This window comes from Populus nigra, chromosome 3, assembly GCF_951802175.1.
Source record: "Populus nigra chromosome 3, ddPopNigr1.1, whole genome shotgun sequence".
NCBI classification, from domain to species: domain Eukaryota; kingdom Viridiplantae; phylum Streptophyta; class Magnoliopsida; order Malpighiales; family Salicaceae; genus Populus; species Populus nigra.
Window position 1 is genome coordinate 2,588,136 of NC_084854.1, and position 20,371 is coordinate 2,608,506.

A 20,371-nucleotide genomic window follows, 5' to 3' on the forward strand; every position below is an offset into this window, starting at 1 on the left:
TCGTTCAACCAAAAAATCAAAAAAAGTGCTATTGAGGGTAATATGGTCTTTTTTACGGGATCCATTAGCTATTATGATATTGATTAAGGACATTTTGGTCTTTTGACCTTTTAAGAGCACAATGTAACCAAGGTCACGATTTTCTAATATTAACACGGGTTAACTTTGATATTTTTTTAAAAATTATTTTTATTTTAATTTCATCCTTTAAATGTTGATTTATTAAGAATTGGTCTTCATGTTTTTTTTTCAATTTTCTTTCTGATATTATCTCAATCTTGTGTCCACGGTAATGAGTTAACCCTAGTTGATTTAGATTTTTTTTTTGTTGTTAAATATTTTTTTTCAGTTTCTCTTTAACATTGAGTTGTTTGATAATTATGTTTCATAGTTTTATTTAATTTTCTTCTGACAAGGTTACCTCGGTATCACAATCAATTCGCAAGCTTAGCATGCTAATCCGAATAGGCTAAGAATGGGGTTTTTTTTTTATCTTTTTTACTTTGTCAATTTTTTTTCAATTTATTTATTGTCGTTTTATTTTTTATTTGTATTATTTAAATTAACTAAGCTTATTAAACTCAGTTAAATCAATGATCCAAGCCTTAGATTTTTTTTGCTTGTTTAGAAACTCTTGCATTGCTTTAGCATATTTTTTTTTATGCTAAGAGAAAGATTGAGTTGGCCCACAACATGGTGCATATCCTATCTAGTTAGTATACTATAATGTAAATTTTTTTCCTGTTTAAAATCTTAAAAAGATGTTTTCAAATAGAAAAGGCTAGTTCAAAAATATTTTTTTATTAAAAAAATAATTTAATAGATTTTAGAGCAGTGCATTTGCTTGTTTCAAAATGAAAGGGATAGTTGTAATAACAAATTTTTCATATTTTAAACTGTTGATATTTCCTTTTTCCTTTTTAGAGAAAAATCTACCTTCATCGTCTATTGGAAAATTTTGACAAAAGATAACACACAACACGATGAGTCCTAAAATCCAAAATTTTAAGAAACAAGACTAATATGTTGGATAATTTATTGATTTTTTAGTTTAAACAGTCTAAGCCAGGTATTGTACTAAGAGTGGAGAATCCAAGATCAACCCTTTGCTAATTTGTGAAAGGCTCTTTAGCATCACCTGAAGAATGTGCCAAATCGAGACTATACTGTAAAATGGAGGATCTGAGATCAACCCCTGGTGATTGTGAGAATATTGCTCTAGAGAGACCAAGTCAATTCCCTTCAAGGAGAGTGGTCGAAAGCCCCCACTAGAGATCTATAGTTAGAAAATGTATGTCAAATATATATTATTATTATTTCAAAAGTAAACTTACATTCCCATTGAAAATCATACATCATGAGGTGATTCGTTGGGATTCAGGGAGTCTAGAAAGTTTGGCGTGAAATAATGAGATTGGTAATAGAGGTTCATCCCATGGTAGTTGAGGGAGCGTGTCTAGAACACCGAGTATATGCACAGGTACTGCAATAGCGCGAACGACTCTTAGAAGAATTTGGCAAGTATGAAGGCAAAATATTCTTTTAGAGGTCATTATGCCCAAGCTCTTATGGGTAGTGCAATGAGTTACGGGCGCTGGAAGTGGCCGGAGGTGATGGTGATGGAGTCAAGTGTGTTACCATAGTTGCCAAAACTTGTTTAGGTGGTAAAGTATGATTTTGACCTTAGTTTGCCAACACGGTCTAAGTAAATAGTTGCACCTGACTTGTAAGTTGCTGAAGGTCCGGTTGGGTAAAAGTGTTCGTGATAACAAGTAAAATGAGTGTTTAGGTTGTGTGTCATGGTATGACATGAAAATGTCAAAAACAAGTTTTAAAAACTGATAGATTTTTTTATCAGTTTTCCACAAGTTATGTTTAAGTCTTATAACTTATGTTCTCTTGAGAAATAAAATGAAAAGAAATAAGTTCTAACAGATTTTTTATTTATAGAGATAAAACTTTTTTTATATTGATTTTTTAAGATAAATATCTTAAGAAATATCCAAGATATTTTATATAAATATCTAAGTTATAAAATGTAATATAAATATTTTATAAGATATTTATGTGGTGTGTACATTCAATAAAATATATGGGTATTTTTCCATGTATTATCAAATTATTAATTATGTTTTGTTTTAAGAACCGGGAGACGTACCAACGCACCGAAATACATGCATGCATGCATACATACATACATACATTAATCAAATTATTAATTAATGTGACTCATCTTCATCGTCAAACTATCAAGTCTTGAAACTGTTAACTTCAGATCTAAATTCGATCTACTTTTTGGGTTTGTCTCCTTGTTCTTGACTTCGGTGGAAGACAGGCTATCTGGAACCAACTAGACATTTCATAAATTTCAAGTCCATGGAAATTTCAGATTTTTTTTTTTTTTGGTTTGATAATGAGCATTGCATCAAGACTTCATCAACCATAAGTTACTATGGTATTATTTGTTTGTGCGCCGGATTATGCTTTTAAATTTTTTTTATTTTAAATTAATTTTTTATATATTTTTTAAAATTGTACTATGGTAATATTTGTTTGTGCGGCGGATTATGCTTTTAATTTCTTTTATTTTAAATTATTTTTTTATATTTTTAAATTATTTTGATATATTAATATTAAAAATAAAAAATATTATTTAAATATATTTTTAAATTTTAAAAAATAATATATACTACCATCCCAAATGGATATATAACTTCATCAGATTATCGATGGTTTTTCTTTTATAATTATGCGAGTATAGTGGAATGAAATTGATCATAGTATTACAAAAAGAAAGAAAGGGGGGGAGTCGTGTATTTAATGATGCAAAAATCAGTGTTCCCTCTCTTTATGTGAATTAATAACAATAATGTTTGAAAATTAATAAAAAAGAAAAAAGAAAAAGAAACATAAGATAAGATCTATTAAGGAATGGGATCGCCGACTGTGAGTTAATTATAGAACTTGATTAATGAAGATTTATAATTATTGACTGTTATATTTCCATGTCAAACTATTATCATAGCTATTAAACTTAACTTAATCTTAATTTAAAACACTTGTGATTCTAAACTAGATTTAAATTAATTTTAATATTTCTCCAACCAAGTTTGGATGATGGAATAAATTTATCTATATCATGATCAAACTTATTAGCTGAGTCAATAATTTATTTATTTTTTTAAAAAGAATGAAATAGGTATTTTTAATTAAAAAAATAATTAATGGGTATTTTTTATTTTTAATATAAAAAAAATGAAGCAACAATCCGATTAGTTGGGTTTTTTCTGCAAGTCAAATATCACCTTTTCTATGAACAAGATTTGGCAAAATGCTGAAATGGGAAATTCAAGAAAATTCCTATTTCATAAAAAGCAAAGGTCTGACGTCTTATGGATAGGTTCTCTTATTTATTTATTTAATTTATTGGGCCTTACAGTAACACGTGTCTTCTGAAGGATCTCGGGCCCGAAACCCATTGGCTACTGTAAGAAGGATCACGCTGCTTCTGGGCCTGGGGCCATCAGCAGGAGAAACTAATGCTGTAGCGGTACAAGGGCCAGGTAGATGATGGGCAAAAGAACTTCTTCTCGCCGACTATCTTGGAAAAAATCTTGGTTACTGGGTTATCAAGTTAATTTTGAATGAGTTAACGGGTCTATTTAGATTAATTATTTTTATGAAAATTGTTTCATTTATTTTTTTTAAAAAAAATTAGAAGTTATCTCGGCTAGAGTTAACCCGATCAACTAGGTCATAAGTTAATCTGATCGGGTCAATTATATTTTTTTTGTGTTATTATCTTTTTCAATTCAACTTAAAACTCAAATGAGGTTAGATTCTATATCATGAGTTTTTCCTTGCTGGACCAAACCAGGATAACAACCATGGTTGAGAAAAGAAAGCATAAAATAATGATAAAAAAGAGGAAAATATATGATTCCCAATTCCCATTGAATAATGCAATTGTGATTGTGGGTCTACAAGAAACCAGTATATGGTCGTGCATTGTTTGGTTCAACCCAAGAAAAGGAATCGAGTTGCTATGATCTGGTTCTTTCGGTTTGGTTTGTTTGATATTCAGCCTCTTCAATCAGGTAAATCATTTTTAAAGATTCTCTTTGAGAACCGAACAAACAGAAAAACCGGTTTCCTTTTTTTCATTTTAATGATTCTTATAAAAAATCAAAAACTTCTAAATTAGGAATTTTCATTTAAAAACTGGAAAACCATACTGAAAGATTCTGGTTTACATGACTCGACTCATAACAAATTCTGTTCGGTTTTTGAAAACACTCGAACTAAATAAATCAAAACCGAACCGGTCAAACCATTTGCTCAGCTCTATCTAGGTCTCTTTTTTTATCCCAGCAAAACTTGCGTGAGCCAGGCTCGTCAAGAGCCCATAGAGAAAAGTCTCCGACAAAAATATGCACAGGATGGGCTATTGATGAGCCGCACTCAGCACAGAACTCTCTCTTTCACCTAAGCAAGGGTTTGGTGATTGATCGGAGGGTGCGGTGCTGCTGCCACCCAAGCATGCCTGAAATTGCTGTTTATGAGAAAAAGGTTGTGGAATTGTGCTTGCAAATAAATGCCTACTAGTTTTAAGCAAAGGGGGTAGGGCCTTTTTCAAGTTGAGAAATTGATAAACAACATAGATTTATATCAAAAGCTTGGTCATGGTGGCATCTGATTATGATTATGATACAAGTCCTCTATACACAAGAGCTCCCCTCCCCCTTGCTCTTTTCCAAAAAAGAAGCAAGAAAAAAGGACAAGAATGAAGAGCTTAAGCAACACCAGAGAAAAGAGCTCATTCTTCCTAAAGAGCTGTTATCTAAAATAATGTTAGGGCTGTTTCAAGTTCTCAACTTTAGAGTTTAGACCTCTCATTTCTCCTCATTACTGGGTTCGCCTGCCTGAACTGCGTTTCTCGTCTCTTTAGCTATTACAATGCTGCCATGATGACCTCCTGCAGATTAGCAAACGAAAAGAGCAATTTAAGCAAGTCATTTCCTAGCTTTAAAGAGCAAAGGACATTGTGGATGATAAATATGAATATTCACCTGTTGGTGTAGAGATTCGATCACTGGAGCCAACTCCCCGGGTAGCATTGCCGGTGACGGATAGCCTCCCACGGAGTTCATATTCCCCGCCGCTGGTCATGTAACTTTCACTACCTGGACTTGCAGTAGGTTTTGGGGAGTAGGTTGTTGACCATGATCCTCCGTTTGAACCTGCCAGGGCCATTATAACATCTGCCTGAAATAGATCAGACAGCACATAATGGTCAAGGCACCAATTTGGCTATGCACTGTGAGAAAAATACTTGTGCCACATGTAAATAACCGAGTCGAACACCACAGGAAAAAAATAGCATAAATCCCCCAAGGATCCCTGTTACTTTTTGCAGCTTTGACTATGAGTCTCCGAGGCCTTCGCATGCAGGGGTAAGAGGAAGAAATGAATAGCGGAAAGTATTATGTGATTTACCTCAGAAATCTACAGAAAACCAATTTTATTAATCTTCTCTGAGGCCTAGGCTGACAAATACGCAATTGGTGCCTTTATCGGAACATTAAAGCTGGTCTTTGGCACAAGATTGCTACCCAGCATCTTCATGCCAGGATTTAAATTTTAAAAAGTGAACAAAAGTAACATAAATATTGTCATTCATAAGCATATTAAAGTATTAGAAATTGTAAAAATGAATAATAGAAACAGTTCCTACAGGGGCCACATAAAGATTTAGCAGAAAGGAAAAGCGCCCATCATCATGAAAGGAATAGGAAGTTATGTACATAATGATGGGCAGCTTTTAATATTCAAACTTGTAATGAAGATATTTCACCAGTTTAAGAAAGAAACGATGCATTTTATAGAAAAATGGTCAGGACAATTATGACCCAATATGGCTATCTTAACTTCTTGAGCAGAACTACAAAAATTGAAGCTTCCGTATTGAAAGCCTAGATAAATCAAAAGCACAACGTTCTTGGAGACCACTATGAATCACTTCACTGCTATCATGATGGGGATAAAAAAGTGAAAACATTAAGCACACTTTATGGTAGAAAACAGGCAACAGATTTACGGAAAAAATGCTATATGATGGACATCCACTAAAGAATGAGGAAGGCACATTAGCAAGCCCAAGCAACCAGTAAAAAGTAGCCTTTCCATACAGTTTTACCCAGTTTGAAAATTGCTGTGATTGACAGAAATAATGATAGTGGAGTGCTGTACTGAGCATATAAAAGGTGACAAAAATGGAACCACAAAGTTTAGAGAGGAAGGAAAGAGAATAACGTGATATCAATCCTCTCTTAAGCTTCACCAAGGAATAAACACACCAACTGTATTAACACACAATAAGCAACTTAAGATGAACAGAATTCAAAAGACACGACTGAAAAAAAAAGGTTGGGAAGGTTAAGAGAGATCACAACTTAAAACATGGATATGTGCTCACTTTAAAGGAAAAGGAACTACTTGAAACATAGATACTCATGTCACTCTCTGTTCACTAAGGGAAAATACTGCCAGGTAATGTATAAAAAGTAATCCTACCACTCTAAAAAGAAACCATCATCGGACTTTCTCACTTGAGTAACTGCAGTCTAGTGAACTAGGCGTCAGTTTGTAGCTCTGTTTCGTTTTCTTGCCATTGTATATGATAAATTAATTCAAAAGAGAATTCTGCTACTTTCAACATGTATTCAACCAAGTCAACTCTTAACTTGAGCCGTGAGGTGTATCTGGCCATCTGGAATCATATTCCACAAAGTGAACAAAGAAATTCTAAGAAATCCATCCCTTCCATATTAATATGACACGTTTCCAACTGTAAGATCAAACACAATTCGTTCATTTCACATGCACAGTTCAGACAACAGAGAACCATTTTCCAAATAAGAGAGCACAATATTTATGAACATATTTGCAGACCAGAACTAATAACACAACTGCAACTGCTTCCCTGGGCATAGGTTCACATTCTCAATGACAGAAGGCCGCAACTGCAATTTTTATACGACTCAACCAAGATGCTATCAAACATATGCATTTTTCTCGAGGTGATTCACTAGCATAAACTGATGCAGGTTGCACATGAGCATGTAAAATAAGCTTTCCATCCAAGAAACTGTATAAACCAATGAGATTAAAAAGGTTATCCTTTATTAGCAAACAAATGGAAAGCAAACCTTGTTTGGGTGGACATCATCAAAAACATGAGCTTGACCACCATAAAATATAGTCATCTGGCGGCTGGCAGATGCTAAACCCTGCCGACTGCCATAGGAACCAAAGAGATATGGTATCAAGTTCTTTTTAATGGGCGATAATTAGCATCAATTAAACAATTAATATTGACAAGCGAAGATAATGTACTATATTATATAATTCACCTTAAAGGATTTGAAGATTCTGGCTCTGAAATATGAATCCCAGTCTTGGGTTTGCCACCACTAGGCAGCCCTCTGGATGAATTTTTCTCAGAGATACCGCTGCCAGCATTTATAGAACTCAGAATTCCAGGGCCTTTGATTCCAGTTCTGGATCCTTCATCGGCAGCAGATTGTGAGACAATTGAAGGACCAGCATTTGTGTCTCTGAATCTGTTTGTGGGAACTTGATGCGTAAAAGGAACAAATTGACCACCACGCGGAGGATATGCACCTATCCCCATGGGAATGGATCGATCTTGTTTGGAAACGTTGGCATCAAGTCTACTGCCAGCAGAAGGTTGCAGTATGAGAGATGCAGAACTCGGCCTCATTGGCTGCATACCATAGAAAACCTCGTCATCGTTGGACCTTCTAGGCCGTTCTCTGCCACCTCCATTTTTTAGCATCTGAATCTCAACATGAAAAATTAAATGTTAACAAAAACAAACGACATGGGAAGTTCTTCTCGTTCATTAAAATGGAAGACAAACCACAAGATTAAATCTCAAAGCTACCTTCATCAAATGCAGGCTCTCGATGGAATCATGAGCCATTTGTGGAATCCCATCCCTTGATCCTGTAAAGGCAGAATCTGAATTGCTCCGCTTACTTCCTGCTAATCTGTTGCTTATCTCAGGACCAGAAATATCACTCCTTGGACCATAAAATGGAATCCCCTCAAGATGATTTCCAGCCTGCCTTTCTATTAATATCAATGATAAAGTATCAAACTTTGAAAATGATTGGTAGGATCATGAAACCAGAAAACACAAGCAATAATAAATATAAAGCAATTTCAACAACTAAAGTTCAACCTTAGCAATGTCCTTTTTATCTAGGTTGTTGATGAAAAATCTCCACAAAAGGAAAAGTAACATGTGTAAGCTACAATTACAAAAGCCCTCTTCCTCGACCAAAATGCATATTGGCCTAAATTGCAAATGACGTGCTTAATTCAGTCCTTTCAACTTGCAATGTGGAATCTTTGAAAGGAAAGGAGTATATACATGAACACTTTCAATTTTGTTCCTACTTCTTTAGGAAACAACATTCGAGTAAAGAAAACCACAAAACACCACATTTGGAAAAATCCATTAGATGAAGATGTTTTAGTATACAAATCAAGGAAACACTAAAAAAGTGGCAAGAAGTTGCAAATTAAACTTTCCCTACTGAAAGATCAAGTTTAGTAATAAAATAAAAGAAAGAAGACGAAGTGAAATCCTGCCGAAGCTAACAACCTCACTAAAACTAATCAACAAAAGAATGATCCATCTCTCTACCTGAAAATAGATAGTGTTCTCTACATCACATGAAAAATCAAGACGGACCATCAAACCTTTCTCTCTCTCTCTCTCTCACACACACACGCCCCGCTAGATCATGGAGGAAAAAAGAAGGAACTCCATTTCACTTGATAATAACGAGATGAGAGGGAAAATTAACTAAACATAAAAAAAACATAATTAGATAAAAGAACCCACCAACTAAATAGAGAAAGAAAAAGAAATTCTTGAAGAGCTTCAACGTCAATAAAGGGAAAACAAAAAATCAAAAGGACCCATTAACCTATAAGGCTCAAGAAAAAAGACAGAAGCTTTCAAGTTGTAGAGCAAGTACTGACCAGAAGCTAGATCAGAGGTAGAAGAGAGAGGTCCACGGCCACCACCAGAAGAAGCTCCAAATGAAGCAGAAGCAGAAGGAGACCCATCTTTATTTTTTGGAGCTAAAACAACTGGTGAATCTGTAGTTCCTTTCATGCCCAAGAAATCATGAAACATTGCCTTCAAATCTTGTTTTTGTTGCTGTTGGCTTGTTGCAGTACTGTTGTTTACATAAACACTATTATTATGGCTACTGTTGGCATTGTTGTTCTTGCTTTGTTGTGCCATTGTCAATACTACTGCCATTTCCTCTTCATATCAAGCTTCTCCTTCATGGCTTCTTCTCTCTTCAGCTTTAGAGGGAGAGGGAGTAAAAACGAAAGAGAGAACGATTTTCAAGAAAGTAAAGAGAGGGAGAGAGAAAGAGAGAAGGGGCCTCAAAGACTGAACTTTTAAGAGGGGCAGAGCATTAAAAAGCAAAAGGTTCTGTCTTTCTCTGGGAAAGGAGGATCTTGTTCAATTTTTTTATTTTTTAATTGATTAATTATTATTTTTTCTTCTCCCTGCACTAACTGTCTCTGTGTCTGAATATGTGTAGGCTTGTTGTTTTTGTTTTAAAAAAAGGTATAAAGGTTGTGTGAGAGTGTGCTTGATTGTCGTTGTTCTTGCAAAGGAAAGAGAGGGTTTTGCCGTGTTCCTTGCTGCTATTGGACCTTGTGTTCTAGGGTTTTGTGTTTTTTGGCAGGGATCCCTCTGATCTGTGATTACTGTTCCTCTCTATCCATTGCTTTTTGAGGCACGGTGGTGATTTTATTACGGTTTCACCTTCACGTCCCACGTGCATTTGTTTTATGTCTAATCACCGTGTTCTCATCATGGGAAAAACTGCAAAACCCAACCGGGGAGTTCTAATCATTCATGTAAAGACTGCTTTTTTATCTTGATATAAAGAGACGGTATGTTTGTTTCCTTGGCTGGATTTGCGTTTTACCGCAATCATAGATTCTGGGGTTTTTTTTCTCAGTATAATAACAGTGTTTTTTTTATAAATTTATTAAAATAATATTTTTTATTTTTTAAAAAATTATTTTTGATATCATGTTATTAAAATAATATATAAATATAAAAAAATTAATTTGAGCAAACTTATGTTTTGGACGCATTATCAGACAGGGGCTCAATTCTATTTGGTTAATAAAAATAATTGTGTGGTTTTGGGCGGATACTGGTAAATTCTTTCTTGGTCTTGGTTAAGAAGAAGCTAGAAATTATTTTAAAAAAATTATAACTATAAAAATTACAAAAAGTTTTGGTAAAATAACATGTTTTTGAATGTTGTGGTTCTAAACTATGACATCAATTAAATATTGTAGTCACAACTATGATAAAATTTTAATTGATGTTATGGTTTACAATTGCGACATCAATTCAATTCCAATACTATTAAGAATGACAAACTGGTCAACCAGTTCATAATGGTTAGTTAAATCAAAAAATCGGTTGACATTGGAAAGATGTATATTGGACTTGGTTTTTTAGTCTACAAGTTGGACAAAGATATATATTTCGATTCATAAAGCATATTTGAAAGAAAAAAAATCATAAAATTATGGTTTTTATGTGAACCGGTCAATTGGTTCATATAACTAGTTCAATCGGCCGACTGGTTGAGCTAAAGGATTAACAGTAAGGCTACTGCCCCTCCTAGTAACAAATATCCTCAATATCTAAATCTAACAAAAAATAAATTTATTATGAAATTTATTATTAGGTTGTTAATCTGAAATTTAATTTAGTTAATGATTTTAGAGAATTAAAAATTTTTCAATTTTAACAAAATTTTAGCAAAGTTTTTTTTGTATAAAAATTATATAAAAAATTTTATCTCACTTAAAAAAAATCTACAAAAAACCATAATAACTAAACTCAATAAATTCTCACACTTCATAATCACAAAGTAACCCTAGGATTGCAAATAAAAAAACATATATACATGCAAAGTGAACCTCAAAACCTTAAATAATACAACATTCTAGTAATTAAAATCCCAAAATATATCAACATAACCCATCTATTTATCTACGTCTACATCGTTTGCTAGATGATTTGGCCTCATCAACAACATGACTGGATCCAGCTCTTGCCCCTGTCTAAGTGGCCTTGTTCTCTGTCATGGCATCATTAATGGTTAACCTTTCTCCAAAGGTTTCAAGTCCAGTGCAGCAAAAAATGAATCACCGAGACATATAGGTGTATCATTTGTTTTCTTCATTGATATTATGAAGCATATATGCGGCTTCTCGACCCTTTGATAGCATGAAGTCAACTGAATATTAATAAAATATTAATGTCAAATTAAAAGATCAATAAATAAAACTCAAAGTTTAACATATATTCATTATATAAAAGATTTGATTATGATATTTTGAATCCGCTGGATATGTTGCTTATATTACATGTATTCAGTTGTAGAAACCTGATTAATGATTTATGATGTGCAAAGCATCACTCATATTGATGTCGACTGGGATACATTGTTTGTAATTAAATCATCGTATTATTCAATCTGGATAATGTAGCTCAACCATCTCAAAAAAATATTAATGGGACCATTGATGTCTATATGTTCATCTCACTAGTGCAAATATATAGCCGAAACAACTATCAATTTTTCATCCAAATAAGGCGTTCACATGACTTGTGGAATACAAGTTTCTTAAATATTAAACAATAATAATTCGGTGAAGTTAAGTTTTTTTTTTTAACAAATGATTCAAAAAATATATGGATAACATGTTGACTATCTAACTCGTTTCGATAAAATATCAACATATATGCTAAATTATTATCAAATACTTTACCAGCACACCGCATAACATTAAAATTATGTCAGTTTAATTTCATTTTTAAAAGTTATAATTAGACAATATAAATGCATAAAATTGCAAAATAACTTTGTAATGTCTGCATCCTAGTAGGAGCTGAAGTGTAACCCCCTTCCACATGAAGATGCTTTCATGACCATAATTGTTATTAAATAAAAACAAGTTATTGGACAAAAAAGAAAAACAAGTGTTTGGTGGGTTTTTTTAGAGAGATAAGGGTCGAGGGCATCAGTTTGAAAAGAGAGGGAGAGAGTTGTTGCATCTGTGTATTCTTTGATCTGGATATATTTAAATTTCATAATATGTCATACTTGAGAAGCACAAAAATTATCTTATCACGTTTAAAAATAGCAGCATTTAATAAATTTTGAGTTTCAAAAACGCAACAAGATGAAAGTGTACTATTTCATAAAATCGTTTTTAAATGATATTATTCTTCCAAAACTTTTATCTTACTGCATGTAATACATTTTTTTTAAAAAAATCATTATATTTGTTGTGAATGTTACATCTACACATATTATGACTGATATGCTTGTGTAAGTTGAGCAATGCCTGGAAGATGGAGTGTTGTCTCAGACACGATTGTTCTCAGGACCAACCTCTAAGAAAAAAATAGTAATGAATCACTCGGTGGTATATATATGCTTACTGAAACTTTGCCCCTAGGTTTCTTCTAGTCGCGAGCGAAAAACTTGTTCAATTTATTTTTATTTTTTAAAAAATGCATAGTTACATACGATTAACTTTATTTATAGAGTAATATTACATAAAAAATGAAAATGAAAGGTTTTTCCAGTCATTTAGGCGAGGCTCGAAAGACTGGAAACCCAGCCTAGATCGATGCATGGTTGAAAACGCAATCCATGCATTGCCAATTTTTCCATGCTTTCTTGTAAATCTTCTCTCTTCTTCTTCTTCCTCTTCTTCTTTGCAATTCTCGGCACACAAAACAACACGTAGTTTGTCATCCAATCATTCACAAAATACTCTCACCTGATCCTTGCTTTCTGGTTGATATATATCACGACCAATCGAAGCGCTGGTTTTTGTAAAGCTAAAACTGACAGTTACAATCACAGCGGCGAGCGAGCTACCCTGGCCGGGCCACCCTACGATAACAAGCTATTCCCTTTCGTCTTCACGAGCAAGTCATGGTGAGGTATTTTCATATACATGAAGAAGACATAGGGGACTTTGTTTTGCAGGTTACAACAACAACAATAAAAAAAACATACCGAGCAAATCCATTGAAGTGTTTGGTATTGCATTCTAAATGAAAGTTCAATGAAATTTGAATTTTTTTTATATTTTTAAATTGTTTTAATATGTTAATTATTTTAAAAACGGCTTCTAAAATTAAACAAATATTTTAAAACATTTTATAATAAAAAATAATTTAAAAAACAATGGTCATCATCCCTCAAAACCACATCTTTTCTAGAACTTCATCATAGAGTTATATACCTTAAATCTTATTCCCGACATAAAATACATGAAGGGGTTTTTGAGAAGTCAAAGGCAAGTTAACATGTTAGTTAAAATACAGAGGGCTGGTGTTTGTGACTTAAAAAAGCAATGATCCATCAACCTATAGTTATGTGGTGTGGGTGCTACAAGATCAAGCCTCCTCGTATTTATTATGAAATTGGTATTTATAATTAGTTTTTGTGGATAAATTGAGCATGTTAACAAAAAAAGTAGTAAAAATATGTTTGTTTTTTTTTATTTTTTATTTTCTTATTGGGTATGGTATTAATATCTCATTTTTTATAATTAACTATTATCACTTATATATTTTGTTCATTATCAATGTTTTTTTCATCATATTATTAAATTAATTGAGATTATTGAACCCAATCAATTCAATGATTTGCATATTTCTTTTTACTTTTATAAAAACATTTTTTATAACAAAAAATATATATACATGGGTTCAAAAACCTATATTACCATATTAAAAGATTTTTACACGATGATGGGTGTATTTTTCCTATAAATTTAGAACCTTAATGTTTACAATGCGTGAAAATTATTTGCATCCACCAATTTAGAACCTTTTGTAAGTTAGAATGTCAAGAATTAAGAGATGAATTTAATATCGAGAATAACAGAAGACCATAGAATTAAAGAAGGAAGAATGGCGTCATAGGTGGGAAGAGGATTTGTGGGCAATAATAAAGCTTGGGTGAGGTTGTGGTGGGAGAGTAATGGCCACTACGGGAGAAGAGGAGAAGAGAGGGATAAAATTGGAGGCATTGATTCTCTTCGAGCGAATTTGTTGACTGCTGCCACCATTCCCATTAATAATCTTTATCCAATCACAACTCTTGCCATCCCTTTCCCTGTCCCAGTTGCCCACCGTGTAAGACACGCTTTGTTTTTTGAATTAAAAGTATTTTAAAATTTTTTAATCTTTTTTACATTTTAAATTATTATTTTTAGATTAATATAAAAAAATAAAATTTAAAAGATAAAAAAAATATATAATTTTAATGCATTATCAAGTAAAAAATACTTTGAAAAATAACAGTTACTACAATACCAAACGAGCTCTAAAAACCTCAGAACTTTAGTTATGGTTCTGTCTTCCGTTTGCAATTGCAACCAAACTCTTACTATAGCTATAAGACTTGGCCCGTCTATATCTGACCCTGACCCAAGATTCAAGTCATGTATTATACTAAATTGATAAGAGTCAATTTAAAATGATATAATTTTATTTTTTAAAAGAAAAATTAAAATGATACTATTTTTTAAAAAAAATAAAAAGTCAAGTTGGGCTCACTCATATTTTAATTGGGTTGATTAGATCATGAATTGATTTACCAGGACACCGAGTTTGACTTAATTTGAGTTAGATTCTGAATTAACTCATCAAGAGCTAAGTCGGTCTTATATTTTATAAATTATAAAAAAAATTTTAATTTTCTCAAACCACCAAAATAGATTTACAGTTTTTATTTCTCAACTAAGTTTGACTTAACTTGAGTTAGATTCTGAGTTAACTTATCGAGAGTTAGGTTAGTCTTGTAATTTATAAAATATAATTTTTTTTTTAATTTTCTCAAACCATCAAAATAGATTTATAGTTTTTATTTCGATTGATAATTATGTCAATTCGATTTATATTTGTTTAAAATTTATTTAATCTGTGTAGAAAATAAATGAGAACCTTTTCTTTATCGTAAAAAAATACTGTAAAGTACATGAATATCAAGTACAAATGCTTGTCTAAAACCCAATGGAGAAAAAAAAATATTTTCATTATATAAAAATTTGACCAAATGGTACTTTGAATTTAAAAGATCACTATGTTAATCTCATTTATAACTAGCAGATAGTGACCTTAGTTTATGTTGGACCGGAAAATCAATAATAATTATTGTATATTTAGAACTAATTTTTATCATATCAAGAAGACTTCTCTTGTTCTTAGACTAGCCAGATAAACCAAGCTTTCTCCGGACGACAATTCAGATTTTTTTTAATGTGTATTTTGTATTGTAGTGAAAAATATTTTTTTTATTTAAAAATTATATTAAAATAGTTTTTATTTAGATTTTTTTATTTTTAATATCTTAATATTAAAATTATAAAAAATATATTAATTTAATATTTTTTCAAACCCACCTTATATTCTTCCTTCAGTAATGAAAACTGTTCGTCGTGGCAGGACGTTTGGATGCATTTCTTTTCCATTTTTTGATCATTACGAGGGCAGATTTTTTAATTTGGTGGCAAAATCTCTCGAGTGTTTGTACCAAGTGGACAATGATCATGAATGACAATATACATGTAGGTGCCCACAATATCACACACAAATATATTATTTATCATTACATTATTGGATAAAATCAGAAAAACCAATCATGGCAAAATAAAGGAACATAACAAGGCTATCATTATTAGTCCTTATTTTCCATTACAGGCCCTTTTTGCAGCTTTACTTTTGAGCCAATTTTACAACATTTGTTTGAATAGAGAAGACCTACTGAATTTATTGCAGGAAAAATAAATTATAATACAAAAGAGATAGACAAAAAAAATCTTATTTAGAAGGACCTGGTATGGTTTTTTTTTTAAATTTCCTTACAGCGCGAACGCCATCTGAATATTACACGGCAAGGATATTTGAGAAGCTTGAAAAGATTTGAGCTATTTATAGCCTTTTGATACGAGATCTGTAAGGATTGCACAATCAGCTTTTGGTCATTACCCAGAGTTGACATTAAACTCTATTTTGAAATGAGAGGTTATGTATTCTGGATTGATGTAAGATATTGGGATTAAATTTCACTAACAAATGAGTGTTTCTTGGACCAAAAAATGGTATCCCAGCAATGATTTTAATTTCTCATGCAGTTCTGCCTGTGTTTATCAGTAGTCCCCTTCACTTGCACTTGAAATGGAACTGTACAAAGTATTGAGGAAAAGGGCAACCTTGCCCTGTGTAGCATGAGCGCATTAGACAAAGAAAAAGAAACAGGGGTCCGCAAATGGCCCTTTGCACTCCCATCAGGAGCAAAGGCGAGGCACCACAAATTAGGTAGAAATCTAGTAGCAAATGAAGGAATCCACAAAGATCCACATTAATGGCTACATGCCTACATCTATAATTAAGCCAAGTCTTTCTCAACCAATCCACAGAATGCCATGCGTAAGATACACATCACATCCATCTGATTGCAAAATCCTAACCATGTTGATGGGAAACCACAAAACAGTAATCTAACCGGCATAATTGAAACTTTTTATAATACATTATACCGGATGTGAATGACTTGTCTACAATGTGTTTGCCATTGTGGTAGCTTTTTGCTGTCACGGTTTGAAAAGGTAGATTTAAAAAAAAGCTACAAATAGAACTCATGCGAAACTATAGTGTGTAAATTGTGTGGGGGCAAAACACAGTTTTAACCATATCTCACCACACTATCAAACATAAATTTAGTCTTATATCATGAACACAGACTAATGCCCGAATCTAGACTCAAGGATACCATGACCATCATGAAAAAGAAAGAGAAAGAAAAGGATTCCACTAACTCCAAAAGGTTTGATCTCATTCCAGCATCTTAGCTACCACTATAACAAAATATTTCAGTTGAGAAGGGCATTGCCGATCTATAAACAATTTAAAGAAAGCATCCTTTCTTTATTACATCATGGTATCATTAATCTATAAATTATTCAAAGGAAGCAACCTTTTCTAATCTGATTAATAATAGAGGAATAAGTGAGGTGATTAGCAGAACATTAAGACCCCACCAATAATGACCAGTCGCATCTTGAGATGGAGCAAATTAAATTGTTTGTCACTCTCGGTTGGTGTTTCTTACACCCTTCGTATACTCCAAAATGGACCATACATTTTGTCAAGGCTCAATTCCATCACTGTATTAGATTCCCACAACCATAAGCGTATTGCATACTCCAAAATTTCAAGTTGAGAGCATATAGCATGAACATAAATAAGGATCTCCAGTGATGTATGGGCTCTAAAAAAGATTCATGTAAAAGGTGATGTAGTGAACATCATTCATTGGCCGATAAAAAACAACAATTTACCTGCAGGTTGCATCCCAAAGTTCATTTCAACTGGTAGCATCGATTAACTATTTACCTGTAAGAACTTCAACACAAACTGTGGAAAGGTGCAGCATCAAAAATATATTTAAATGCTTAAATATCCTGTTCTCCAAGTCCTGACCAATCTCCATTACCATCCAGCTCCCTTTCATTAACTCATTCTCCACGTTTGCCAGAACCCAGCATTCCACTTTGCACATGCTGAGGCTTTTGTTTTCGCAGAAGCTGTCTTCATATTTGTGCTGAAACAATGCTACTTAATTATGTAAGAAGCAATTCATCTCTAGAAACAGGATTCTTCAAAAACCACATTACAAAAAGTTTTCCCAAACTGATTGCAAAGTTCTCTAATTTCACATGCCTTCACAGGGTATTACCATCTAGAGAGTGAGATGTCATGTCTTTGCTCTCTTTTTTATATCCTCTATCAACTGATTTGCACTTGATTCGGGATTCTGAGATGAACTTCTGTGCTTAACAAGTTCTCTAGGATCATTACACGTCTTTAGTATTTCAGACATTACTCCTGCCTTCTGCAATATAGATTTTCTCCTTGCATGTCGTGACGCATCTCTATCAACATTATATGTATTTGGCAAGTTTTTTGAATGTGAAACAGAAGACATCAGCTTACACAGTCTCCGTGCCAGCTCGGTCATTCCCTGTTTCCTGAACTCATCATTCAATCTATGGAAAGTAAGGTATTGAGGAACTATACCTCTCCGTAACATGTCCTCAAATTCTGCAAATGCCTCTTCAAATCTCTGCATTTTACAAAGCAAATGAGTAAGCATGGTGCTAGTGGCCAAGTCCATATCACATCCCCTAGCTCTCATTTCCTTGCTAATCTGAACAGCCAAGTCCAATCTCTCCTCCTCGCACAACATCTTCAACAAAAGATGGTAAGTGAGTCGATCAGGGGTGTACCCAGATTCAATCATCTTGGTATATAGGTTCATCCCCTCTTCAATTTTCCTACACTTTGAAAAATGCCGAAAGAAATAATTATAAGTTGTAGGGGTTGGGAAGACTTCCCTGCTAATCATCATCTTAAGGATCTTGCTAGCCCCAACAAGGTCTCCAGCCTTACAGTAACCCTTTACCAAAGAATTGTAGGTGGAGATAGTGGGGCCTTCCTCACACAGAAAAAAGTGCTCCATCATCCCCAAGACCTCCTTAAACCTACCGGCTTCTGCTAATGCATCAATAATGGGATTATATACAATGGCATTTGATTTAATCCCTTCTCTTTTCATTTCATCAACCAATTCAATAGCCCTCTCAACGCGACGCATACGACAGTACCCTTCTACCAGTGTACCATATGTTACAACACTCGGTTTTACATTCTTCTTCTTCATTTCCAGCCAAAGCCTCTCTGCATGCTTGAGCTTTCTTGATCTAAACCATCCATTTAACAGTATATTATATATCCGAACTGATGGAACCCAGCATGGGTCCTTTTCCACTTTCCTATCAAAATAGTCTGTAGCCACCCTAACATGCCCCTCCTTACAAAGTGAATCCAACAAAATTTCAAACAAGCTCGTTCCAGCTTCAGAATTATGAATCAAATCTAAACTGCTCGCGTATTCAAATGTTCTAATTGCAGCTTCAGACATTCCTGCACCAATGCAGAACCATTTAGTGAACACAAATCCAACAACAATAAGATGATGTAACTGCAAATCAAAACCAGCCACAAAACCTTACAATAATGAAATCTCCCTTGCACTAATTCAAATTCCATGCAAAACTCAAACATTCCAATTCCAACAAAATTTAGAAGTCAACCAAAAGGCAAAGCTTGGACCAACTACAAACACACAAAGATAGTAATTGGTAACTATACAATCAAATTACAATCTCAAATTTAAAAACCAAACAAGAAGCTGGCTCCAAATCACAATTTGACATTCGAAGTCAATAGCACACACGTTTCAAGCAATTTCTAATTATCAAATCAAAACCAAGCTCAAATTTTTAATTCAAAAGACACAAATCTAACACTATAAACCCTTTAATATTCAATGGAAATTACCTATGAGAGTGTACCTAATCGAGCACTGTAACGGCGAGTACAAAACCAAGCAAATTTCTTTCAGTTCAACACAGCAGCACAAGTTCCAAACTATAACTCAAAAAAACACAACTCAATGTCGCAAAAACCCAAAATTCCATATTACCTGCTCTAGTATACCTTCTGATCAAAATCGCAAAAGTGTCACTAGAAACCAAATCCCCTCCATTTCCACCAATCCTATCAAGCAATAAACACCAAGCAGAACCAAATTCTCTTGCTTTACCAAGAAAATTCACCATTGAATTAAACAATGCCGCAGAGGATTGAAACCCAGGTTTCTTCTCTGCCCACAGAAATACGCTGTGCAGCAACTTTGGTGATGAATCAAAATGGTCAAATACTGCCTGTATAAGACCCAGTTCCGGTTCAATTCCGGTCCGGTCCAAAGCGGTTCGGAGGGATGGACCGAGCTGGATTTTGGGGTCTTTGAGGATGTTGCAGAGGGTAAAGAAATCATTTTGATGGTAATTAGGGTTTGAGTTTGAAGTTGGAGAGGAGTTTTGCTGGTCTGCTGATGGGGATGGGGCCAAGTTGGGGTTGTGGGGCCACTTGATTAGAGGGTTTCCTTGTACGGACAGCCACGATTCCGCGCAGGACACGGCGGAGAAGTGGCGGTTATGCGGCGGTTTTCTGGTTGTTAAAAATACATAAAGTAGTGTTGTGTTTTTGTGGAAGTTAATGAGAGACGACTTCATTTGTTAGTTAGTGCCCTAACAACTGATTATGTCTTTCAGGTGGCAAAATATAGATCACAAG

The 20,371-nt window shown here is 33.7% G+C and overlaps 2 protein-coding genes across 4 annotated transcripts; both read right to left on the reverse strand.

The window, feature by feature from the left end:
- Positions 1-4,645: 4,645 nt before the first annotated feature.
- LOC133689876 (protein TIFY 8) lies at positions 4,646-9,850 on the reverse strand. Of its 3 annotated transcripts, none has more exons than XM_062109964.1 (6): positions 9,076-9,849; positions 7,967-8,154; positions 7,413-7,858; positions 7,209-7,296; positions 5,070-5,265; positions 4,646-4,972 (listed from the first exon to the last, which is right to left on the reverse strand). In XM_062109964.1, exons 1-6 carry the CDS (start codon positions 9,359-9,361, stop codon positions 4,893-4,895), a joined length of 1,284 nt encoding a protein of 427 aa, XP_061965948.1. In that variant the 5' UTR covers positions 9,362-9,849; the 3' UTR covers positions 4,646-4,892. The 3 variants fall into 3 exon arrangements, with proteins under 3 accessions (XP_061965948.1, XP_061965947.1, XP_061965949.1); XM_062109963.1 differs by having other exon boundaries at positions 4,646-4,975; positions 9,076-9,847; XM_062109965.1 differs by lacking the exon at positions 4,646-4,972 and having other exon boundaries at positions 5,123-5,439; positions 9,076-9,850.
- Positions 9,851-16,979: 7,129 nt separating this feature from the next.
- On the reverse strand, positions 16,980-20,343 carry LOC133689726 (pentatricopeptide repeat-containing protein At5g11310, mitochondrial). Its single transcript, XM_062109728.1, has 2 exons — positions 19,719-20,343; positions 16,980-19,156 (listed from the first exon to the last, which is right to left on the reverse strand). Exons 1-2 carry the CDS (start codon positions 20,308-20,310, stop codon positions 17,928-17,930), a joined length of 1,821 nt encoding a protein of 606 aa, XP_061965712.1. The 5' UTR covers positions 20,311-20,343; the 3' UTR covers positions 16,980-17,927.
- Between the last annotated feature and the right edge of the window lie 28 nt (positions 20,344-20,371).

Excerpts from the sequence above, each read along its gene's own strand:
- LOC133689876 (XM_062109963.1), bottom strand. The coding sequence starts at position 9,361 with ATGGCAGTAGTATTGACAATGGCACAACAAAGCAAGAACAACAATGCC. Across the intron at positions 8,155-9,075 it reads TACCTCTGATCTAGCTTCTG|AAAGGCAGGCTGGAAATCAT; the intron begins GTCAGTACTTGC and ends TGATATTAATAG. Across the intron at positions 7,297-7,412 it reads GAATCTTCAAATCCTTTAAG|TCGGCAGGGTTTAGCATCTG; the intron begins GTGAATTATATA and ends TTCCTATGGCAG.
- LOC133689726 (XM_062109728.1), bottom strand. The coding sequence starts at position 20,310 with ATGAAGTCGTCTCTCATTAACTTCCACAAAAACACAACACTACTTTAT. Across the intron at positions 19,157-19,718 it reads CAGAAGGTATACTAGAGCAG|GAATGTCTGAAGCTGCAATT; the intron begins GTAATATGGAAT and ends GCATTGGTGCAG.